This window comes from Melospiza melodia, chromosome 4 (genome assembly GCF_035770615.1).
Source record: "Melospiza melodia melodia isolate bMelMel2 chromosome 4, bMelMel2.pri, whole genome shotgun sequence".
NCBI classification, from domain to species: Eukaryota; Metazoa; Chordata; class Aves; order Passeriformes; family Passerellidae; genus Melospiza; species Melospiza melodia.
Window position 1 is genome coordinate 51,024,432 of NC_086197.1, and position 18,902 is coordinate 51,043,333.

Consider the following 18,902-nt stretch of genomic DNA (forward strand, 5'->3'; position numbering starts at 1 on the left):
TAGTTCCACTTACATGGATTAATTCACTTGGTCACTTTTTTGCAGCTGTTTGCTTGTCTGCTACTGCTCTGCTGCAAAAAAAAAAAAAAAAGAGAGAGTAGTAAATTGAGGAGCTTAAAGTGCAGACCTGCGAGCATTATTCTCCTAAAGAGCTTCTGAAAGCAAGCAATTGCAGAATAAAATCAAGTTTACATTTTGAATTAATTGCAGTTACTTACTTTTAGAAGTAGGATTGTATATAGGAAAGGTATCTTTCAGCTTTTTCAACAGTTGAATGAACTTTCTTAAAACACAGGGTAGGAAGAAGCTTCTCTGTCCTCTAAATACACACAGACATGCTATAGATCTGCTACAGGCTCAGCAACTTATTAAAATACAGAAGCTTAGAACTAAGGCTTTATAGCTTTCCCTTTTTTCTTTTTTCCCTTTTTTTCCCTCTGTAACATAGAAACTTTATAAATGGCCTAGTAAGCTTCACATTTCTGGATTCTGTCTAAATATTTTGTTTTTAACTTCTAAGCTCATTATGCTGTCTTTGTGTTAACTTGTATTAAAATCTGTCAGCTATGACTGGTCTCATAACCACAGTCAGCGGACCAGAATAAGTTAATTATTTACTTGTGTCACTAGTGCTCTTCATCTAATGAAATGCACAGCTGTGTTAGATCTGCAGTTGGGTGTGTAGGTCCTATTGTTACACAAGTCAGCGGAGGGTAGAAGCCGCTATGATGGAGAGCCCTCAGTTCTTTCTGCTGTTCTGCCTTTCTGTGTCGATTTCATGGATCTTTTATCATTCACTTTCACACAAAACAAACAACACAGTGGCTGTCTGCTATGGGAACCAGCTTGGCATATAAAAGGTTTTCAGAGCCTAAAGTAATTTTAAGTTAGCTGAGATTTAATTCTTGGCTTACAGGTGCCGTGAAGTCCAGATGCAACCTAATGCTTTCTTAGATGTTAATGCAAATAAGGCAGAATATATGCACGATAATACACATATAACAGAGTATTTATGTGTAAAATTTAAGGCAAAAAAAAAAGAAGAGATAGTGCAAGGAAGAGATAGTGGGTTGGTTTGAGGGTTTGTTTTGTTTTGTTGTTGATTTTTTTTTATTTTCAGCAAAAGATTGCTCCTTGGCAGAGAAGAGCTGGAAGGATGTTATTGATTTATCACAGTAGAACAATGAAAATTAGTTTCAATAGGTTTAAAAACGAAATACAGCAGCACACACACCCTTGCCCCAGATGGTTTTTTTCTCCTCCCTTCCCCCATACTTACCATTCTCATTCTATGAACTACTGTCCCATACACCTATCCCTGTCTTGCTTGGACAGTGGAAGAGGAGCTCCCTCCTGAGCAGACGCCGATATCCCCCTGTGAGCTGGCTGGTCGGGGGATGCCTTTTTAGGGATGTAACCAGTACTCTCGGTCTTCCAGGAGCCCCCTCCACTCCAGGACTGTTCCCAAAGCCTGCTCTGCCACAGTTGCAGCAGGCTGGTCTCAAATAGCTTGCAGACTTTTTCAGCTCTAAGGGCTTCTGGAAGAAATTGTCCAGCTGAAACAGTAGCTTTGGTTCAAAGGAGTATGGGCTTAAGCAGCTGCATTTTAACACCTGAATTTGAATGTTAGATCTCTTAATGGTTTATAGCTGCAGTATGTTGAACTGCAAAATTCACTATAGAAAGTTATAAGGGTTGGAAGGAAAATGTTGAGATGCATGATGCATATTTAAAATGGATTTTCATGTTTCTGCTAATTCTTTCTGCAATATTTTTAGAGTTTGGAGGGTTTTCTTTGTTTTATATACAATACTGATAGAGACTGAAAAAAGCTTCCAAAGCTTTTCAAGGGACAGGTTGTGTTCACGGACTGACAAAATAAAAGCAGCCTGTGGAGTGGATTGCACTTTGTAATTCATTGATAGCAGTCTTTACTCTGCAAACAGATGTTACCTGAAAAAAATCTTTGTTATTTTTTATTTATTTTCCCCTACTTATCCCTGTCAAAGTCCCAATTGATGTGTTTTTATTGACAGTATTTTGCAAAGATACATATGATAAATAAAATTAAAATCAATAATAATTCTGTATGTCCAAAGGCATAACCTAAGAGGCCAAATTACTGATTTTTTTTTTCTTTCATGAAATTATAGCATCAGCTTTAAAAACTGTGTCTCTCTTGGGATATTCCAGTCTGATTGGACAGAAGCTTTTAGTTGCTTCTGAAAATAGGATCCAAAGATTTCTTCCCAAATTTGCCAACTCACAATTTACTGTGAGCATTATATAAAGGTATGCTAATTTTGCCAGTCCTGTCACTAGGGCTCTCTTCTACTCTGCAGGTTGGGAGTACTGGTCATGGTAATGAGTCTGGGAGAAAAGTGATCCATAAGAAAGAGAGGAGGAGGAAAACACTAAAGAAAATCTGGTGATGAGCGTCAGCCCTGCTGGTGGTTTGCTGTTTTGTGAATTGAAATGTTTTCTCTTCTGCAGGGGTGTGTGGACTGATTGTTCCTCAGGAAGACATGCCATTTTGTGATACAGGGATCTGCCCAGATATCATAATGAACCCACATGGCTTCCCATCGCGTATGACGGTGAGTGGGGCTGCTCCATTCACACGACGCTGTCCCCCAAGAGGGAAAGATAAGGGAATCAGCCACTAAAGACAAAAAAGCTTTAAGTGTGATTTCACTGAGAATATTCTCCAGTCATCATGCCAGTACTTGCTCTGCTCTTAGTAGTCAGCCCTCTGTTTCACTGTTTTGAAACATCCTACTGTAAAAGGAGCAGGGTTGCAGGCTCTTTGTGCATCATTCCCATTTTGTTCTGTGTCGAGCTAAGAGGGATGCTACTGAATACTTCACTTGCGCCTTTTGTGTTTGAAAATTTCTTGTTCTTCCTTCCCTATTGCCTGTGCCTACTAATCTGGCTGGGGCAGACTGTGAGGTGAAGGTTGGAGAGGAGCTTCAATTAGAGATCCAGACCTGTAAAACTTCTTAAATTATACACACCTCCCTGGAACTTAAGCGAGTCTTGCACCTGTGCTGCAGAGTCACTGCCTGCTAAACACCTCGCTGCGTGGCCTTTTTGTGGGACCTCAGTGCTTCCTTCATACAGCCTCTGATCTTCCTTCTTTTGTTAGCATCTTCCCTTCTATTCCCCCTGCTGCACTGCAGCAAATGAAGTCTCCATGGCTGTTTCCTACAGCAGAAGGCCACACAGATCCTGCCCATTTTTCAGATAACTGGAAGAAGTGGAACTGCCTGACTTGGTACCTTAAGGGTGTTCCCAGACCCTGTGATGAGTCCAGTTTTCCCCTTCACACAGGAGTTCTCCTGGCTCTTGGGCTGCTTCCACTCCTCCTGTTGCATGCAGTAGCCCAGGCTGCCATCTGGGACACTTTTGCTGACTAACTTGTGCTGTGAGCAATCCAGCAATTTGCTTGTCCCAGTGACCAGGCTGCTAACTCTGCTTTTCTTTGACAGGTAGGAAAGTTGATTGAACTCCTGGCTGGAAAGGCTGGGGTGCTCGATGGCAGATTTCACTATGGAACGGCTTTTGGCGGCAGTAAAGTTAAGGATGTGTGTGAAGATCTTATTCGCCATGGTTATAACTACCTAGGGAAGGACTATGTAACATCTGGGATCACTGGGTAAGAATCTGCTCTTTAGATTTAGGTGTTTCAGGAGAGTGGAGAAATCCTGTTGAGGCACATCTGAAAAATCTTCTCATGTCTCAGAGCTCAGGAACTTTCTCTTGTTTGAAAACTGCTCTGTGAGGTTGAGAAAAGAGGCTGAAAAGTAGTGTGCATTTTGGGGTTTTTTTCTTAGAAACATTTTGTGGTTCCACATTTTAAAAATTGCAAGTGTATGTGTGGCTGTAATGGGAATGGCCCTCGTGGTACATATGCAAATTTCGCAAGTTTTACTGCCTGGCAAAAAAAAAAAGCTAAAAACAAGGCTTTCTTTTTGAGAGAGAGAAAAAATTTCAGATTTCTGTCAACAGAAAGTCTTGCATATGCTTGGAATCAGATAAGCATTTTCATGTTGACTTTAATAGTACTGCAAATATGGATTTGGAGGCAAGCATCTGTTCTTGGGAATATTTTGTGTATGCTCCTTTCTTCCTTTTTCCTTTTTTTTTTTTCTTTCGATTACACAATGTTTCGGTCTGGCATAATACTCTAATCTGCAAACTTCCTGCTGTGTTGATCAGACTGGCTTCTGAGACACAGAGTTCAAAGAACATAAGATAGTTTAGGAACAGGAAAAGGCCATATGGCTTCACATGTCTGCCCTTCCAAAATGTATCTTAATCCTACCTTCCTGCTATTTTTATTATCCTTCCAGTCCCCTTCTTCTCAAGAAGCAAGTTTAGGTCTCTCTTGCAAGTTTTTTTAATATACTTTTTATTTTAATTGCCTTTCCTGCCAATTTATTCCATATGTTGCTTCTCTTTTTGTTTCAGAGATACAATTTTATTTTCCTTATTCACTCCATATTCCATAAATTGTAGATCAAGTATCCTGGTGCTTGAAACACTTCCTCTTTGTATATCATGGTAGCTTGTAAAAAAAATCTGACTAATCATGTTTCCTAGGGAGAATAAAATCATCTAGCTGTAAAAATCCCCTGTCCCCAAACTTCAGCTTTGAAGGGCCCTTTTTAGAGACTTTGTTTAAGGATACTAATACTTTTTTCCAAGCAAATTACAGAGGCTTAATCTGTTTGTTATGAAACGTGAAGGCAGATTTCATAAGAATGTGAAAGTTTGCGGATTTCAAATGTCTAATGAAGTTTTATTGTTTTCTTCAATAGCAACTTTTGGAATAACACTGCATGATATCAGTAATGACTCTGAAAGGGTATAATACTGTTGACTCCTGCTTGTTTTTACATTGCATTTTACCTTTTTTTTTCTTTTCCCTCAAACAAACTGTGGCCATGTTGAGTCTGTCAGTGTTAACTCTGGTCATTCTTAGTGCTGTAGGTGGTAGCTGGGTGAAGGTGGTAGGTGGGAAATAACTGAGTGCTTTTCACTGGTTGCTTTCTGATCCTTAGGTGCTTACACTCCTCTTACAGTTAGGGGTGTTTTAAACACAAAAATCTTTAGCCATACTCCAGCTCACAGAATGGAGTAACACCCTCTGTACTGCTCGCAGACGTTCTCAAGCTGATGAAGTGCCTAAATACAGTTCTCAAGAGCCCTTCACCCGGCTCATCTGAGCCCCAGGGCCAGCCAGGGCAGCAGTCTTTGTCCCTTGGATGCAGCTGCTGGGCAGTGCTGCCAGGGCAGCTGCACTGATGCACAGCCAGGAGGGCTTTCACCCATCTGGGCCTTGGGTTGTGCCTCAGGGTGTTGTGCAGGGAGAATTAGGGGATGAGGACACTGTCAGGCTCACAGTGTGCCAGTGCTAAGCGATTCATGCAAATGCAAATTCTTAAAATACTCCTACAAAAAGGATATTTTGAGCATTTATGCTGGATATATTTGCTTACATATATGCTTACCTTTATGAAGGAATGTAAACAGAAATACCCTAAGTCACTCTTCAGAGTCTGAGACATTTACCATCCTTCCTGGCTCTTGATGACACTGTTGAAACACTCCTGTACAGATACAGAGGAGGGGCTTACCATGTTACAGCTGACACAGGTACCTGCAGCTGTAGCAGCGTGTCTTGCACAACATATGACCAGAGTTCAGGAGCTTGTTTCTTGCTGCACTGGGGACAGCAGCGTGTGGTGTTGGCAGTGTACTGCCTCTGTGTTCAGAAGATTTCCCTGAAAGAGGTTTCAGACTGATTGCCCAGAAAGCCCAAACACATTTTTCTAGGATTCATTATCACATTTCTCCTGTACATGGCACCCTTGCCTCTCTTAAGGTAGATGTGTGCTAACTGTGGTTGTCAGTTTTGCTTTGCTTTTTATTCTTTCAGGGAGCCTTTGGAAGCATATATCTATTTTGGTCCCGTGTATTACCAGAAACTGAAGCACATGGTGTTGGATAAAATGCATGCAAGAGCTCGAGGACCCAGAGCAGTGCTCACCAGGTATTATTACAAGCTGAATACAAAATTCTTATGTATGTGCAGAAGTATGCCCAGCTGACTGATTGCTATAAAACTGAGCCTTTTTACCTTGCGGTACTTTGCATGAAATGCTTTGAACTGTTGCAGACTATATTGTTGCAGACTAAAAACTCTTGACAGTGGACTGTGGCAAGAGGTTGTTCTGAAGGGTCAGGTGTGCTCTATGTGGTTGAAAACTTGAGTTTGCTTCTCAAACTACTGCTAGCTGCTGGTAAAAACATCATCTCTGATTGACCATACACACTGTGGGCCCCTTCCTGTCAAATTGCTCATGTCATAGGTATTTTAAGAGGTTTGTTAGGTATTTTAGCTCGTATTGTAAGTATTTTTCTTTAACAAAATCAGTTATGAGTAGAAGGAAGACATTTTAAAGTATGATCTAATATTTCAACATACTTTGAGAAAACCTTTGGGGAAATTGAAGCCTCCTGGTTTTACTGGTGCTACTTACTTTTTCTTCTTAAAGCCAAGGTCTGTGTCTCCTTGCACTCATGTTCAAAGTTTCTGATATTCTTTGCTCACAAAAAAGAGTTTAGTGGCACAGGCTTTGCTTTGGGTATGTTTCTAAGGTATCATTTAGTTCACCCCTCTCCATCACAATAGGATTATTTACTGAAACTTGCCAGAAAATTAAATTCCAGCTAATCTTAGAAGATTATTCCAAATGTCTTTTGCCAGTCTCTCTAGGCTATTAAGTAGATCCTTACACCTCACCTCCTGCATGGTGGCACCTTTTTTTTGACCTGTCAAAACTTCTGATTCTTACTGTAGCAATCTTTGTACTGTTTGTAAGATGTAAGCACAGACGTGTTTATCCCTTACTCTTCCCTATAACAAGTATGATTTGTATTCTTTAATTCTTCATTTATTTTTATGCCTCTGATCATGTGAGGATCCACCACTCTTGCTTTGCCTGGCTGCACAACAGCTCTTAGTAAAGTGCAGCGTCTACCTATTGATGTGCTGTTAGAGAAAGGAGGGGCAGGTCTCTGCTGTACTGGATACAGAGGTGTCTTCCTCTTTGGCTTTTCATTGCTTATTTTCTATGCCTTTTTGCTTTCCAACCTCACGCTGTCTATAGGACAAACTTGTGCTTTCTGTGAAAATAAATGCCAGTGGTTGAACTGGGAAAGAAATCGTGAAAAGATTTTGTAACTCTTTTCTGAACTTTTTCATCAACCACATTGAGAAAAGGAGGTGTTGCACAACCACAGCTGCTTGCCTATATGAACATAAATGATATTCCCAAATAATAGGCTGTCTGTCCTACTTTCTGTTCTTCAGTGTGTTAAGCATTATATTGGTCTTTCACATGAAAGTGAAAACTCTATCTTAGCTAACAGTACACAGGATTTACTGAAACTCCTGGCTTACCCAAATCCCTTCATCTGCCTTTGTATTGCCTCCCCAACTTCTCAGCTGTTCAGAGACACTGAATTTAAATGAAACCTTAGTACCAAGTCAATGTAATGTTTATATGTAAAGATGAAGTTTGTGTGATTTCCCCCATCATTTCCTTTCTGCAAATTTGTTGTTCAGTCAGTAGCATCATACTATTTAACTAGGGCTCCTTATTTGACTTTCAGGAAAGCTAGTGGATGTTCAATTTATGCTGCCTCTTGACTAGTCTTTCAGGAATTTTCTTTTTTCTCCTGAAATAATAAAACATTTGTTACTGCCATTGTCTCTGCTGAGAGAGTCGGCATTGCCAGCTTTCATATTCGCTATTGTTTTATCATCCATTGCACTTCCTGGAGAGTAGATTGCATCTAACATTCTTTTTTGATTTTAAAAGTAATCCTGTAACAGCTTCCAATGTGGAGTTTGGCTGTCATTGTCTTAAGTGCATTTTATTATATATGAAATGTACCTTAAGTGACAGAGCAAAGCTGTATTTCCATCTGGAATAAGGCAGAATACTTTAGCTTCTTGATCATCACTGATTCTAGCTATTGTTCTGATTAAAACAAGACTGCAAAATTGCTAAGCAGCACTCTTTGTCAACCATGGTCAAACCCACCAGGATGTTGCCCTCTGGACTAGTACTGGAAGTGAAATGCAATCCTTAATTTCAATGCCATGGGTAGTTGACAATGCATAAAACAGTTCTATATGTGGTGTTGCTCAGATACCCAGTCCTGCTCAATCTTTTTAATAGAAAACCTGCTTTTAATTTTTCTTACAAGAGAGCAATGTAAGCTTTCTGCATGCAGAGTTGTTTTGATGGACATGGTCAGAGCTGCCACCTCTGTGTCTTTGGACATGTCAGATGTGCCAGGTCCTGTTGTGCTGCAGGGGAGCAATGGGACCAACAGCGCTCAGGGCTCCCCTCTGTGCTCTGGGGCTCTGCAAGCATGGGATGCCCTCCTCCTTCATGCAGGGTTTTTAGGTAATGTTCCACTTCTTGGAGATCAGTGTTTCAGCAAACAACTCCATTCAAACTAGTCACTTGTTCTCCCTAGCAGGCACAAAGGAGATCTGCTGAGACCATGGAGGCAGACTTATTTCCCCCACTGGCCAGTGAAACAAAGTACAAGACCGTTCAGCTGAACCCACTGTTCTTGCAGAAAATGCAGAATTAATGTCAATAAATTCTTAACGTGCTTAAAAACACTGAAGTTAATTGTTTTATGCTTTTTTGTTCTAAAGGCAACAGTTGTATTGAATGAAGATCACTTCTTTTTTTTATTTGAAGTATCACTGCATTTTATTTAGCATTTGAGGATTTTAGGAACTTATATGTTTCCTTAATACTAAAAATATCTCTTCTTCTTGATTTTCCAAATCTTGTTTTCAAGAGTCTGATTTGTTTTCTGATGTTATATTTAGAATAAAGAAGTTTTCGCCCAGAAGTTAGTTGCCCAGGGCAACAGCTGCAGTGTACATGTGTATAGTGGGAAAGGGGAAGCACAGATGCTTTATAAGTACTGTTTTAACATTTTAAACAACTTTTTATATGAAGAATTTTATAACTTGTGTGAACTGGAAGAATAATCTGATAATCTTAGGAAGCAGAAGATGGACTCATTTCAAAGTTTAATATTCAATCTCAATATTGAAATTTTTGGTACTTTAGAGAAGACTACTTTTTAGGTAGGTGGAATTTTGTTTTCTTTTCTTTCAATGAGGTCAGAGCCAGTGGGAGTGAAATTTGACAGCTAAAGGTTCAGGTTGGACTTTTTTTATTTGGGGAGCTTTTTGTAATTTTTTTAATGGGATTTCATCTGCCTTGAAAATGTTCACCCTGGATCTGTTGGAAGACCTATGGCATATCTAGGCATGCTGTTGAGGCCCCATACTACTTCCAGAGGTTTTATCTTGCCATAATTGGGATGAGACTTTATTTGGGCTTACATTTGTAAAACTATTTTATCCTGAACAGCAGCACCAGGTGAAACCTCTGAAAGCAGACTAGTGTATTAAATAATATTATAGAAATCAGTTCATAAAAACAGCTTGGGCCCTTCTAGCACCATAGCAAATACGTGATTCCTTGGAGGTCCAAACTGCTTTTAAAATCTGCCTCTTGGCACTTCACAAGAGAAACTGCATTCACCACAGGGTTAGCCTTTAAAACAGCATCTGAACAGTGATGGTGCTGTCATCTGGGGAGGGGGCCCTGGGGAGTTTAATCAGGATGTAAACAACTTCTATCCATTCTCCCAACAGTGGGAAAAACAGAAGGTTATATGAATGAAAAGGACAATTTGAATTACAAGCAGATTCGTTTTAAGGTTCCACTGTGGTCAGAGTAAGAGAAACTACTTGCCCCTAAAAACAAATACAACTTGTATCTTTACAAGGTGTTTTGATCTGGTAATTAGGCTTAGTTTTTACGTGTTACAAAAGATTATTAGATGTTGAAGGCTTTTATAAATTCTTTCCTGTGATTTGCAGCAAGTTGGCAAAATCTTATTTTTATTGTCTTTAGTAAGCTTAAAAAATTCAGTTGTTAGAAATAATAGAAACAAAATAAACTCCAAAAGTAATGGGCCAGATCTGTCATTGAATATTTTAGGTGGATTACACTGCTACAAGTGTCAGAAACAGCACATAAACATAAGGTTTCAGGGAGCAGTGAAGCTCAGTAACTTCTTTTAAATTCCTTCTCTTTGCTGTCATGTTTCAGGGAATATACTAAGATGGAAATATTCATTAAAATGCATGCAGTATATTAGTGCTGTAGGAATTCAGGATTGTTTTTGTTTCATAGCAATATCATTGCTCTGATATTTGCATCCTACGTACTACATCATGGTTCTGGTATATGAGAGTAGAACTGATACTATGAACTTGCAGAATGACAAACATGAGGTTAAAAGTTTTGATTGTGTCCAACAAAAAGATTGTCTTATGCAGTCTTAATGTTAGATTATATATAGTACCTTATTTTTTTACTTCAAAATCTTTAATGTATACTTGATTGCTTTATTAAAATTTTCCTCTAGCACCATAAGGACAGGAAGTCTCTTCAGACAATAAATAAAAGTTTGACTTGTGTAAAGCAACCTATAGAACACAAAAATCGGTCTATTAACCATCATACATGAAAAAAATAAACTGGATAAATGTTACTTTAAAAAATAGCATTTCAATAATGAGTTAGCAATATATATACTACTCATTTGCTGACTTATTTGGGTGTTCCCTCACAGATCAGATCCATCTTTATTTTAGAAATTAGTCTTAGCTGTAGTTCAGCTGAAGCATTAGGTTGATGATTGATTCATTAACTGCTGAATATCATTTCATTTTGTTAGCTACAAACAATAATGTCTCATCAAGAAAAATGCCAAATCTGTGTCCAGATTGTCTTGGATACTCTTAGACATCTTTTTGTTTTCACTTATTCAGCTGCATTCTGAGAGGTAAAGAGCCTGGTGCTGCAGTTGCCACTTACAGAACTGCATCATATTGCAGGTACAGGAGCAACACATTTGTGGGATCAGCAGCTCTGGTTTGTAATGTCCATCAACCCTGTGTTGTTCCTACAGTTTGAAGATAGCCTGGAGTCATAGAATGCATGTTTTGGGGTACTTACTGCATTTCTCAAATATTTATTTCAAAGGCAACCCACTGAAGGTCGATCCCGTGACGGTGGTTTACGTCTTGGAGAGATGGAACGGGATTGTTTGATAGGTTATGGAGCCAGCATGCTTTTGTTGGAGAGGCTGATGATTTCAAGTGATGCCTTCGAAGTGGATGTTTGTGGCCAGTGTGGCTTGCTAGGCTACTCTGGATGGTAAGTTGTCAAGTGCCTCTGTGTAACAGAACCTTGCCCTTGGTTGCAGTGCTTCTCAGTTTTCAAGAGCTCACAGGCACCAATTAACAATCTCATGCACTTTAATCAAAAAGTTCAAAATTGGCTGAATTGAGTGTGTGGTCAGTGGGCCAGGGATCTCTCCTGTTGTGGGGGCACAGGTGTTGTCTTCCACAGCTTGACTGTTCCCTTCAGTCTGTCTGCTGACCTTCCATTCCAGTGCTGACCTTCTGTCCCACGCTTGCAACGGACTGCTAAGCACCCAATCCCATATATCATCTGTATTTTGAAATGGGGAGAACAGCAGTGTCCATGTACTGAATGGTTCTGCCAGCAGAAATGAGGATACTGGCTGGGCTACTCACACATCTTCCTGCCACAATGCCATGTTGAACTCACAAGGCTGAAGAGTGAGAGTGGGCACAGAAGAATAGGAGAAGAAAGCAGTATCTACTGCTTTCTTGTTCTCTAGCTACAGTGATCATAATCCCATGCATTTGGGTTTCTTTGGCTGTTCCCCTCCTAAATGCCTTTTGCTTTGTAATCTTGTGAAACAAGGAGTTCCTTCTCAAAGCATCAGGCAAGTGCACTGATCCCATGTTGGAGCTTGAGAGACAACCAGCTGCCTTGTGGAAAGCCTGTTTGGAAATCCAGTTGGCTTCTGCCTGAATGCCTTGTCTCTAGGAAACTTCTCTCTAGACTGGCTGGTTTACTCTGAGGCCAGTACTAACACAGTACTGAGCTGGTCTCCTGAAAACAAACTGGTTTTTAATGTAGGGGAAGCATAAAACTAAATGAAAAACTGTGTGTAACTCACCACCTGTAGCTGGGTTTTGCTTAACTGTCTCTTCTCTCCAGCAATTTTGAGATGTTAGATTTAAAATTGTCCTGTAGCATGCTGAAAATACCCACTCTTATTGGAAGATAAACAAACTTCTCTTTATAGTCTTAGAGGTCTCTGAGGGAGATGTTTTGCTTTGACCTGGTTTTGTTTTAGGCAAGCAGAAAACAGACTTGCAAGACCAATAGGAGTTAGAGATACAATGTTCTTGCAAGCTTTGCAAAAACAGGTGACCTGAAATCCCATGACTAAGGGAAGAAAAAATACATAGTGCACATTCAAGATAAAAGGTACTCTAATATTTATGTTGGGAAAAGATAGAGAATTAAAAGGAGGAGGAGAAAGATTCATTTCTAAACCTCAAAAAGCCATAGTTGGAAACTTAAGACATCTTGGATATCAGCATTAATTTAATGGGAGGGACAGGAAATTGGACTTTATTCACTTCACTGTCTCAAGTGTGATTTTTCTATGATGTAATGAAGTAGGAAAGTAAGGTGTATTCTCAGTTTGTAGATGTGTAAAGGTGACAGCTACTGTTTCTGCCCTTGGTCAGACCTTTTTTCTGAAGCATGTGGTTTCTGGCCAGAAACCAAGCACCACCTTTGTCTGCTCACAGCAGCAGCAGCTCTGCTCCTGGGGAAGCAGATGTTCAGACAGAGGTGGGTAAACGCATGTAATCCAGAGGAGAGATGAGCCCTTCTCTGGGCATCCTGAAATCGGTGATTTTCAGCTAGGCATGGTCCTGCTGGCTCTTGTGCCATAACCCTTTTTGAAAGTCCTGTTTTTCTTGAGGGTGTGTTCAATGTACGTAAGAGGGGAGGCTTTTTTCTGACCCAGCTCTCTCAAAACTACTCCAGTGCAAATAACAATTGTACGAAGTAATGTGAAAGGAAGAACATGCCATAAATCAAAAAAACAACCACTTCTAACTGTGTAAAGCATTGTCCTTAAAAAAATCTCACATGCAAATGTAGCTCAATTATTTTTTCAATAAGACCTTGACTTTCAGAGCAGTCCTTGAAGATTTTCAGAGTCCACAGAAAGTGAAAGTACCTTGAAGAAAATCAGACATTTGAACTTTATTTTTAAGGTGTTGCTAATACAATTAATTTTTTGAAGTTCATAGCAAAGTTAACTAACTCCTTAAATAATTGTGAAAGAAGCTACCGTCTCAGACAGAGCCAGACATTCTTGCAATCTGATTCTGTGAAAAGCTGTCTGATGTGTGAGAGTAATCAATAAGAGAGCTTCTGCTGAATTTTATACTGTGTCTACCAATATCTGAGGTAAGTGGCCCTATAATGAGCATCACAGTAGAGACGAAGTCATTAAGAGAAACTTCCAAATGGGCCTTTTCAGTGACTCAGGCATTAATAAGACATTGCTGCAAGAAACCTTTTAGAAACATTGTTTGTATAGCTGGCATTAAGGGCACTTGTCTTATGGGAGATGAGCCCTTCCTCTCAGATAAGGACTAGCCCCTGGGTATGTTTTTCTGCAAGACAGTAACAGCAGATCAGTGTTGGGGCCTGAACTGGTATTTTCACAGGGGAGGGGGACTCTTGTGGCAGTGATAGAATTTGTCCCTGTTAAAAATGTGGTTGAAACTTACTATGATTTACATGGGTTTATGCAGATTTTCCAGCTGAGCTGTTGGAAAGGTGTTTAGGAGCAGAACTGCAATGAATGCCTTGAGCAAGATTTGGTCCTTTTTTGATGATAATTTATTCTGATCTCTCAAGTATTTGTATTTTAAACTATACATGAAGAAAAATTTTATTTCTGGTCCAGATCCAGCCTTGAATGGTACAGTTGCCTTTTTCTGACCAGTTTAGTGTCAATTCTAATACTAAATGGTCTTAATGTACTTGTTTCTGTGATCTCTGTTTGACGGAGTTTTGTGCTTACTGCACCTTTCTGGGTGGTCCCCATCAAGTACAAAGCAGGCCCAGAATGGTGTAGTTTTGAGCCTGGGTGCAGTTAGTAATCTCTGCTCCTCAGTCCCTAGGAGGTGTAATCAGATGCCAGACGTGTGCTTATAGCAGAGAAGTTGTGTCTCATCAGGCTTCCAGGGCCTGCAAGGAATTCTGTCTCTCCTATAGAAAGCAATTGCTTGCTTGCCATTGCTGGAGAACGGCTCCCACTGAGGTCACTTCCTCCCACCATAGAATGTACCTGTCCCTATAAATAGGGACTAGGGGAGTAGTTATAAACCTGCACTGACTGTGAGCCTTATTCTGTACCATGGAAGCTTGCAGGAGTTTTGCTAATTCCTCCTTAATTGGATCTTTAGACTGTTATGACTTTATGGCAGAAATACAAATTTGAAACACAGGAACAAAAAAAAGGAGCTTTGTTAGACCATTAGGAAGTGCTTAGTCACTCTTTGTTCCCAAAGGAGTGGCTTTCTCAACTGTCCAAAACCAGAAAATTTAATATATAGGAGAATGAAGAAATAGGGAGGTTGGAAATGGGTTTTTATAAGAAATATTTTCTACCACCACTGAATTTGAGTCCAAATACTGTAAAGATGGCTGACTAGCCTATTTATTCCTTATATAGTCACGGTTATATCTGTTTGGCTTAAAAACCCTTTCTCTCTCAATTTTAAGATCATTAGAGCAAAGAGCACCAAGATACTGTGTTAAAGCAATTTTACTGAGTTTCTGTCCTGACTAAAGTTTGAAGATCTAAGATGAGAAGGGCCTCTTTTCTGGAAAATGTGATGATTTGAGACATTATAGGGTGAAATTGCATATTAGAAACCTTCTTTCTTCCTGACTCTTCTTTTTGTGACATACATGTAGCATGGAAATTGGACCATTAACCATTTTTTCAGAAGCACTTGGCTTTGTTCACCTCCTTTCTGTCACTGTGCAGTGCTGAATTTGTTGACATTTATGCGAGTGCTAAAGAAGCAGAAGTCAGTCCTGTTAGGTCTGGAGCACTGAGTGATTGCCCCCCTAGAAAAGTGCAAGTTTAACATTAAGCTCCTATTGATTATTTAAGGACTTTAAAGCTATGACTTAAGCACTAAAATGTGTCTCAAGCATTTGGTGTTTCTAGGACTGTGGTGAGTGTTTAAATGTAGATGGATAAAACAACAGTGGCTAGTGGCTATAAATTGGGTTTTTTCAGCAGAAGTTACTGACCAACTCTTAACTTTTTGTTTGTTTCCCTAGGTGCCACTACTGCAAATCTTCATGTCACGTGTCTTCACTGCGCATACCTTATGCCTGTAAACTCTTATTCCAAGAGCTGCAGTCCATGAACATCATACCTAGGCTAAAACTTGCTAAGTACAATGAATGAACAAGATGAAAAATACCCCAAAAAAGTACCTTAAGGAATTATATGAAAATCCAGCATATCTCACTGGGAGTTTTTTTGGTGAACAGGAATAAACTCTAAAATCTGAATGAAGGGAGGTGCAAGACAGTAGGAAATCTTTCTTACATATCCTCCTTGTGTTTAAGCTGACATGGATGAGTCTGTCAGTGAAATACAACAGGAGCAGTTCAGAAGCCTTGATTAGTCATGAACAGGACATATGGGAATTGAGGAATAAGGCCATGGTCCAGCAAAGGACTTGGATCACTTCAAAAAATCCCATGCTTGTGTTTGAAAAGGTCTTTGCTGGGCTAGTCATAAGCAGAGCTAAATACACATCTTATTCATAGAGGTTAAAAATGTTTTCCAAACCATTGTAATAAATGTTTTAAATAATACTGGCTGAATATGTTAACAGTTGTGTAAGGATGGTAAGGTGTTAAAATGTCTAAACCATTTTCTGTTCCTAAAGCATGTTCATTAAAGTGTTAAAATTTTCTAAAACAGTGTCAGTGTTAGAGAAATGGAGCTACTTTCTCAAGGGCTTGAGATCAGACATTTTGAGTGAGATTTCAGCATGCAGGTGCATTTGTGTGCCAGCAGTGGTGTGCTTGTACTGGTAGTATGTTGCCAACTAAATGTATGCAGTTTCCGTGAAGTTCAGGGGAGGAGGTAACTGCATATGTAGCAAGTGCATGATACAGCACACAGATACCCATTCCATTCCTACTGATGGTAGCAGATCTGATAATACACTGGCTCAAAGTCCTGAAAAGACAGGCTGCAAACACCAGGTAATGATCATTACCTAGTGTGCTGTCATAGGACTCTAGAACTTTTTTAAAAATATGAACATAGCTAAAACATTTTAAGAACAAAACAAAACCAAACCTAGGAAGAACAACAAATCCTTCTCTGACATTGAAGCAGGTTTGAATGACCTGAAAGGATTTAGAAGGGGAACAGCTGGATTGTTTTCATGTGGTCTAAGCCTAGAACTAAAGCAGTGGATGAACTAAGAATCATTTAGTACTCTAAACTGATGAGCCCTTACTCAGTTAACTTTTTAAGCAAAGGACATCAACATGCAGACTTCCTTCAGTGAAAAGCAGCACTCTGGGTCAGTGAGGATACTGAACACTGCCTATGATGTAGAAGTCCTGAGATGCTCTTTGGCTCCTCATGTGTCTGAACTTTGTGTGCTGATCTTTACGATCCTGCTGATCCTGACACTGCTCATGCAATAATGTTGCTTCTGTTCTCTTAGCTCTGAGCTTAGATGAGTATTTGCCTGAGCAGATTTCTTTTTAGCCTTCCACTAAATGCCTAAATTTGAACTTTTGTGTTTGGGCTTAAACACCAAGCCTGAAGAAATACAATCTACTTTCCTTCTCTCCCCCCTGCCCCCATTTTTCTTGCAATTGGACTGGTGACAACACAGATGTCAACACAGCACAAACTGGATTGGAAAAGCACTTGAAGCACCTCTTCCAGCATCCAAACAGCTCAGGGTTATTTACAAAAGAGTTTTAAGAGAATGAGAGAGTGACATCCTCCACACTGGAGGAAGAGGTTAACCAAAAGCCTCAACTGAATGAGCAACTTCTGCTTTGGTGCCTGAGATGCCCAGCTGCGGCTCGGGAGCACCAGCAGAGGGAGTGAGCCTCTAAGGCTACGGCTGCTGGAGGGCACCACAGAAACACGCTGAGGATGAGGGTCCTTGCTCCCTAGTCCTCTCCCTAGGTTGGGTGGTCAGAGCTGCAGGACATGAAAGACTAAGCAATGTGTACATTGCATGTGTGGAAATTGAAGCAGTTACAGTAGAGATGGAGGAGGAACAAAAAATGTGCTCATGAGTAACCTCATTGAGAGAAAAGGTCTGTGTGCAGCCCTGAGGAGGAGCCTTGCAGCTCATTCACCTCAAGCTGATGGAAGCCTGGGGATGAAGGATATCCTGTAATATCTGGGGTTTAGGAAGAAAGGACCAGCCATAAGAATGATTGATAGATCCAGTAAAGTATAGAAACTGCACATGTCAGGCAGTAAGTAAGGGTAACCCACTGTCAGCTACTCTGGTGATACCTACATCAGCTGTGTTTATACATCACTGCTGCCTGACCTAAGCCTGTGCCTACACTGGAGGCTTATTTGAGTGCAGATCTGGGTTGAAACTGATGTTTACTTCTTATGTCTCTCTAGGAGGCACCCTATGTTCCATCATAATTGACACCTACAAGTAATCTCTTGGCAATGGAATAAGCATTACAAAACAAGCAGCAGAAACAGAACAAATGGCTATGGATTCCTGAAATATGGTTGGTCAAAGTGGCAATTCATGGAAGGAATTCTACTATAGTCAGGAAAAAATTATAATGCATGGACTGATGAGGTAAAATACAGAACCCCAGAGCTGTCACATTACTTTCATCTGGTGAGCCTCATCCTTGCAGCGGTTTGAATTATCTTCCCAGACACCCTCCCCTCCCCCCCCTTTTTATACTGTGGATGCCTTCAGAAAGTAGGTCTTATGTCAGCTCATAGCTGCATTGCTGGAGCTGGTATTGCCCAGATCAACCCTGCCATCACTGTCTAACTACTGGATTAGATACCGTATTCTGAACAGCACCTGACAAAATCTGAAGGCTTTAGCTCTAAGAGCTGTGGCTAGAAAAGTACCACAAGGTTTCCATTCCATTGCAACTTCTTTATTCCCTGTATATAGTGCCCAGGTCTTGAGCATCAGTCCCAGCATCAGTCCCATACCAGATGCAATCCATTTTCTGATGTGAGCTAGAGCTGTGTGCTGCTGGTGGAAAAGATACCTAGCTCCATGTAGTATAAGTTATCACTTGCTTTGCAGATAAAGGGTTAGATGCTATGTATCCTAATGAATACTGTACATGTCCAGCCCTATTGTTTGGTTGTGAGAAACAGAATGAAGCCAGGGCTGAGCTGCAGAATGCTGTGGGGTAGAGAGCAAAGCACAGGGCTTCTGGCCAGTTCTGGAGCTGAGAGCAACACAGGGCATTAGTTCAGAGTTGGGAGAAACAGCTTCACTTCAGATCATTTATGTAACTCTTACAGGTATTTAATGTTTATTTTTTTCTTAAGGTAAATGTATCCAAACATTGAAATAAGAAAAACAAACTGTAAAGGAAAATGAAACCAGACTGGCCAATTTTCAAACCATTCAAAGAGGATATATTATGAAATAAAGGCATACTGAGATGTAATAATTTTAAGATGAAAGTAAAGGAAGGGCTCCCACTATGCACAATTGGTTTTGTTTGTAATGCCCATATCTCGTTAAGAGTTTTTCTTACAAAGAAGCTTCAATGTGCAGCAAAGTGAGCTTTTTAATTCTTTGGACTCCT

At 40.1% G+C, this 18,902-nt stretch overlaps 1 protein-coding gene across 2 annotated transcripts in view; it reads left to right on the plus strand.

Annotated features, from left to right (window-relative positions):
- The window catches only part of POLR3B (RNA polymerase III subunit B), a 71,583-nt gene extending 55,549 nt beyond the window's left edge, over positions 1-16,034 (plus strand). For both annotated transcript variants that reach the window (XM_063154372.1, XM_063154373.1), the window contains 5 exons: positions 2,494-2,597; positions 3,489-3,655; positions 5,942-6,055; positions 11,163-11,336; positions 15,381-16,034. In XM_063154372.1, the coding sequence (XP_063010442.1) occupies positions 2,494-2,597; positions 3,489-3,655; positions 5,942-6,055; positions 11,163-11,336; positions 15,381-15,510 (689 nt within the window). In that variant the 3' untranslated portion in view covers positions 15,511-16,034. The remainder of the gene's footprint in view (positions 1-2,493; positions 2,598-3,488; positions 3,656-5,941; positions 6,056-11,162; positions 11,337-15,380) is intronic.
- The last annotated feature ends 2,868 nt before the right edge of the window (positions 16,035-18,902 follow it).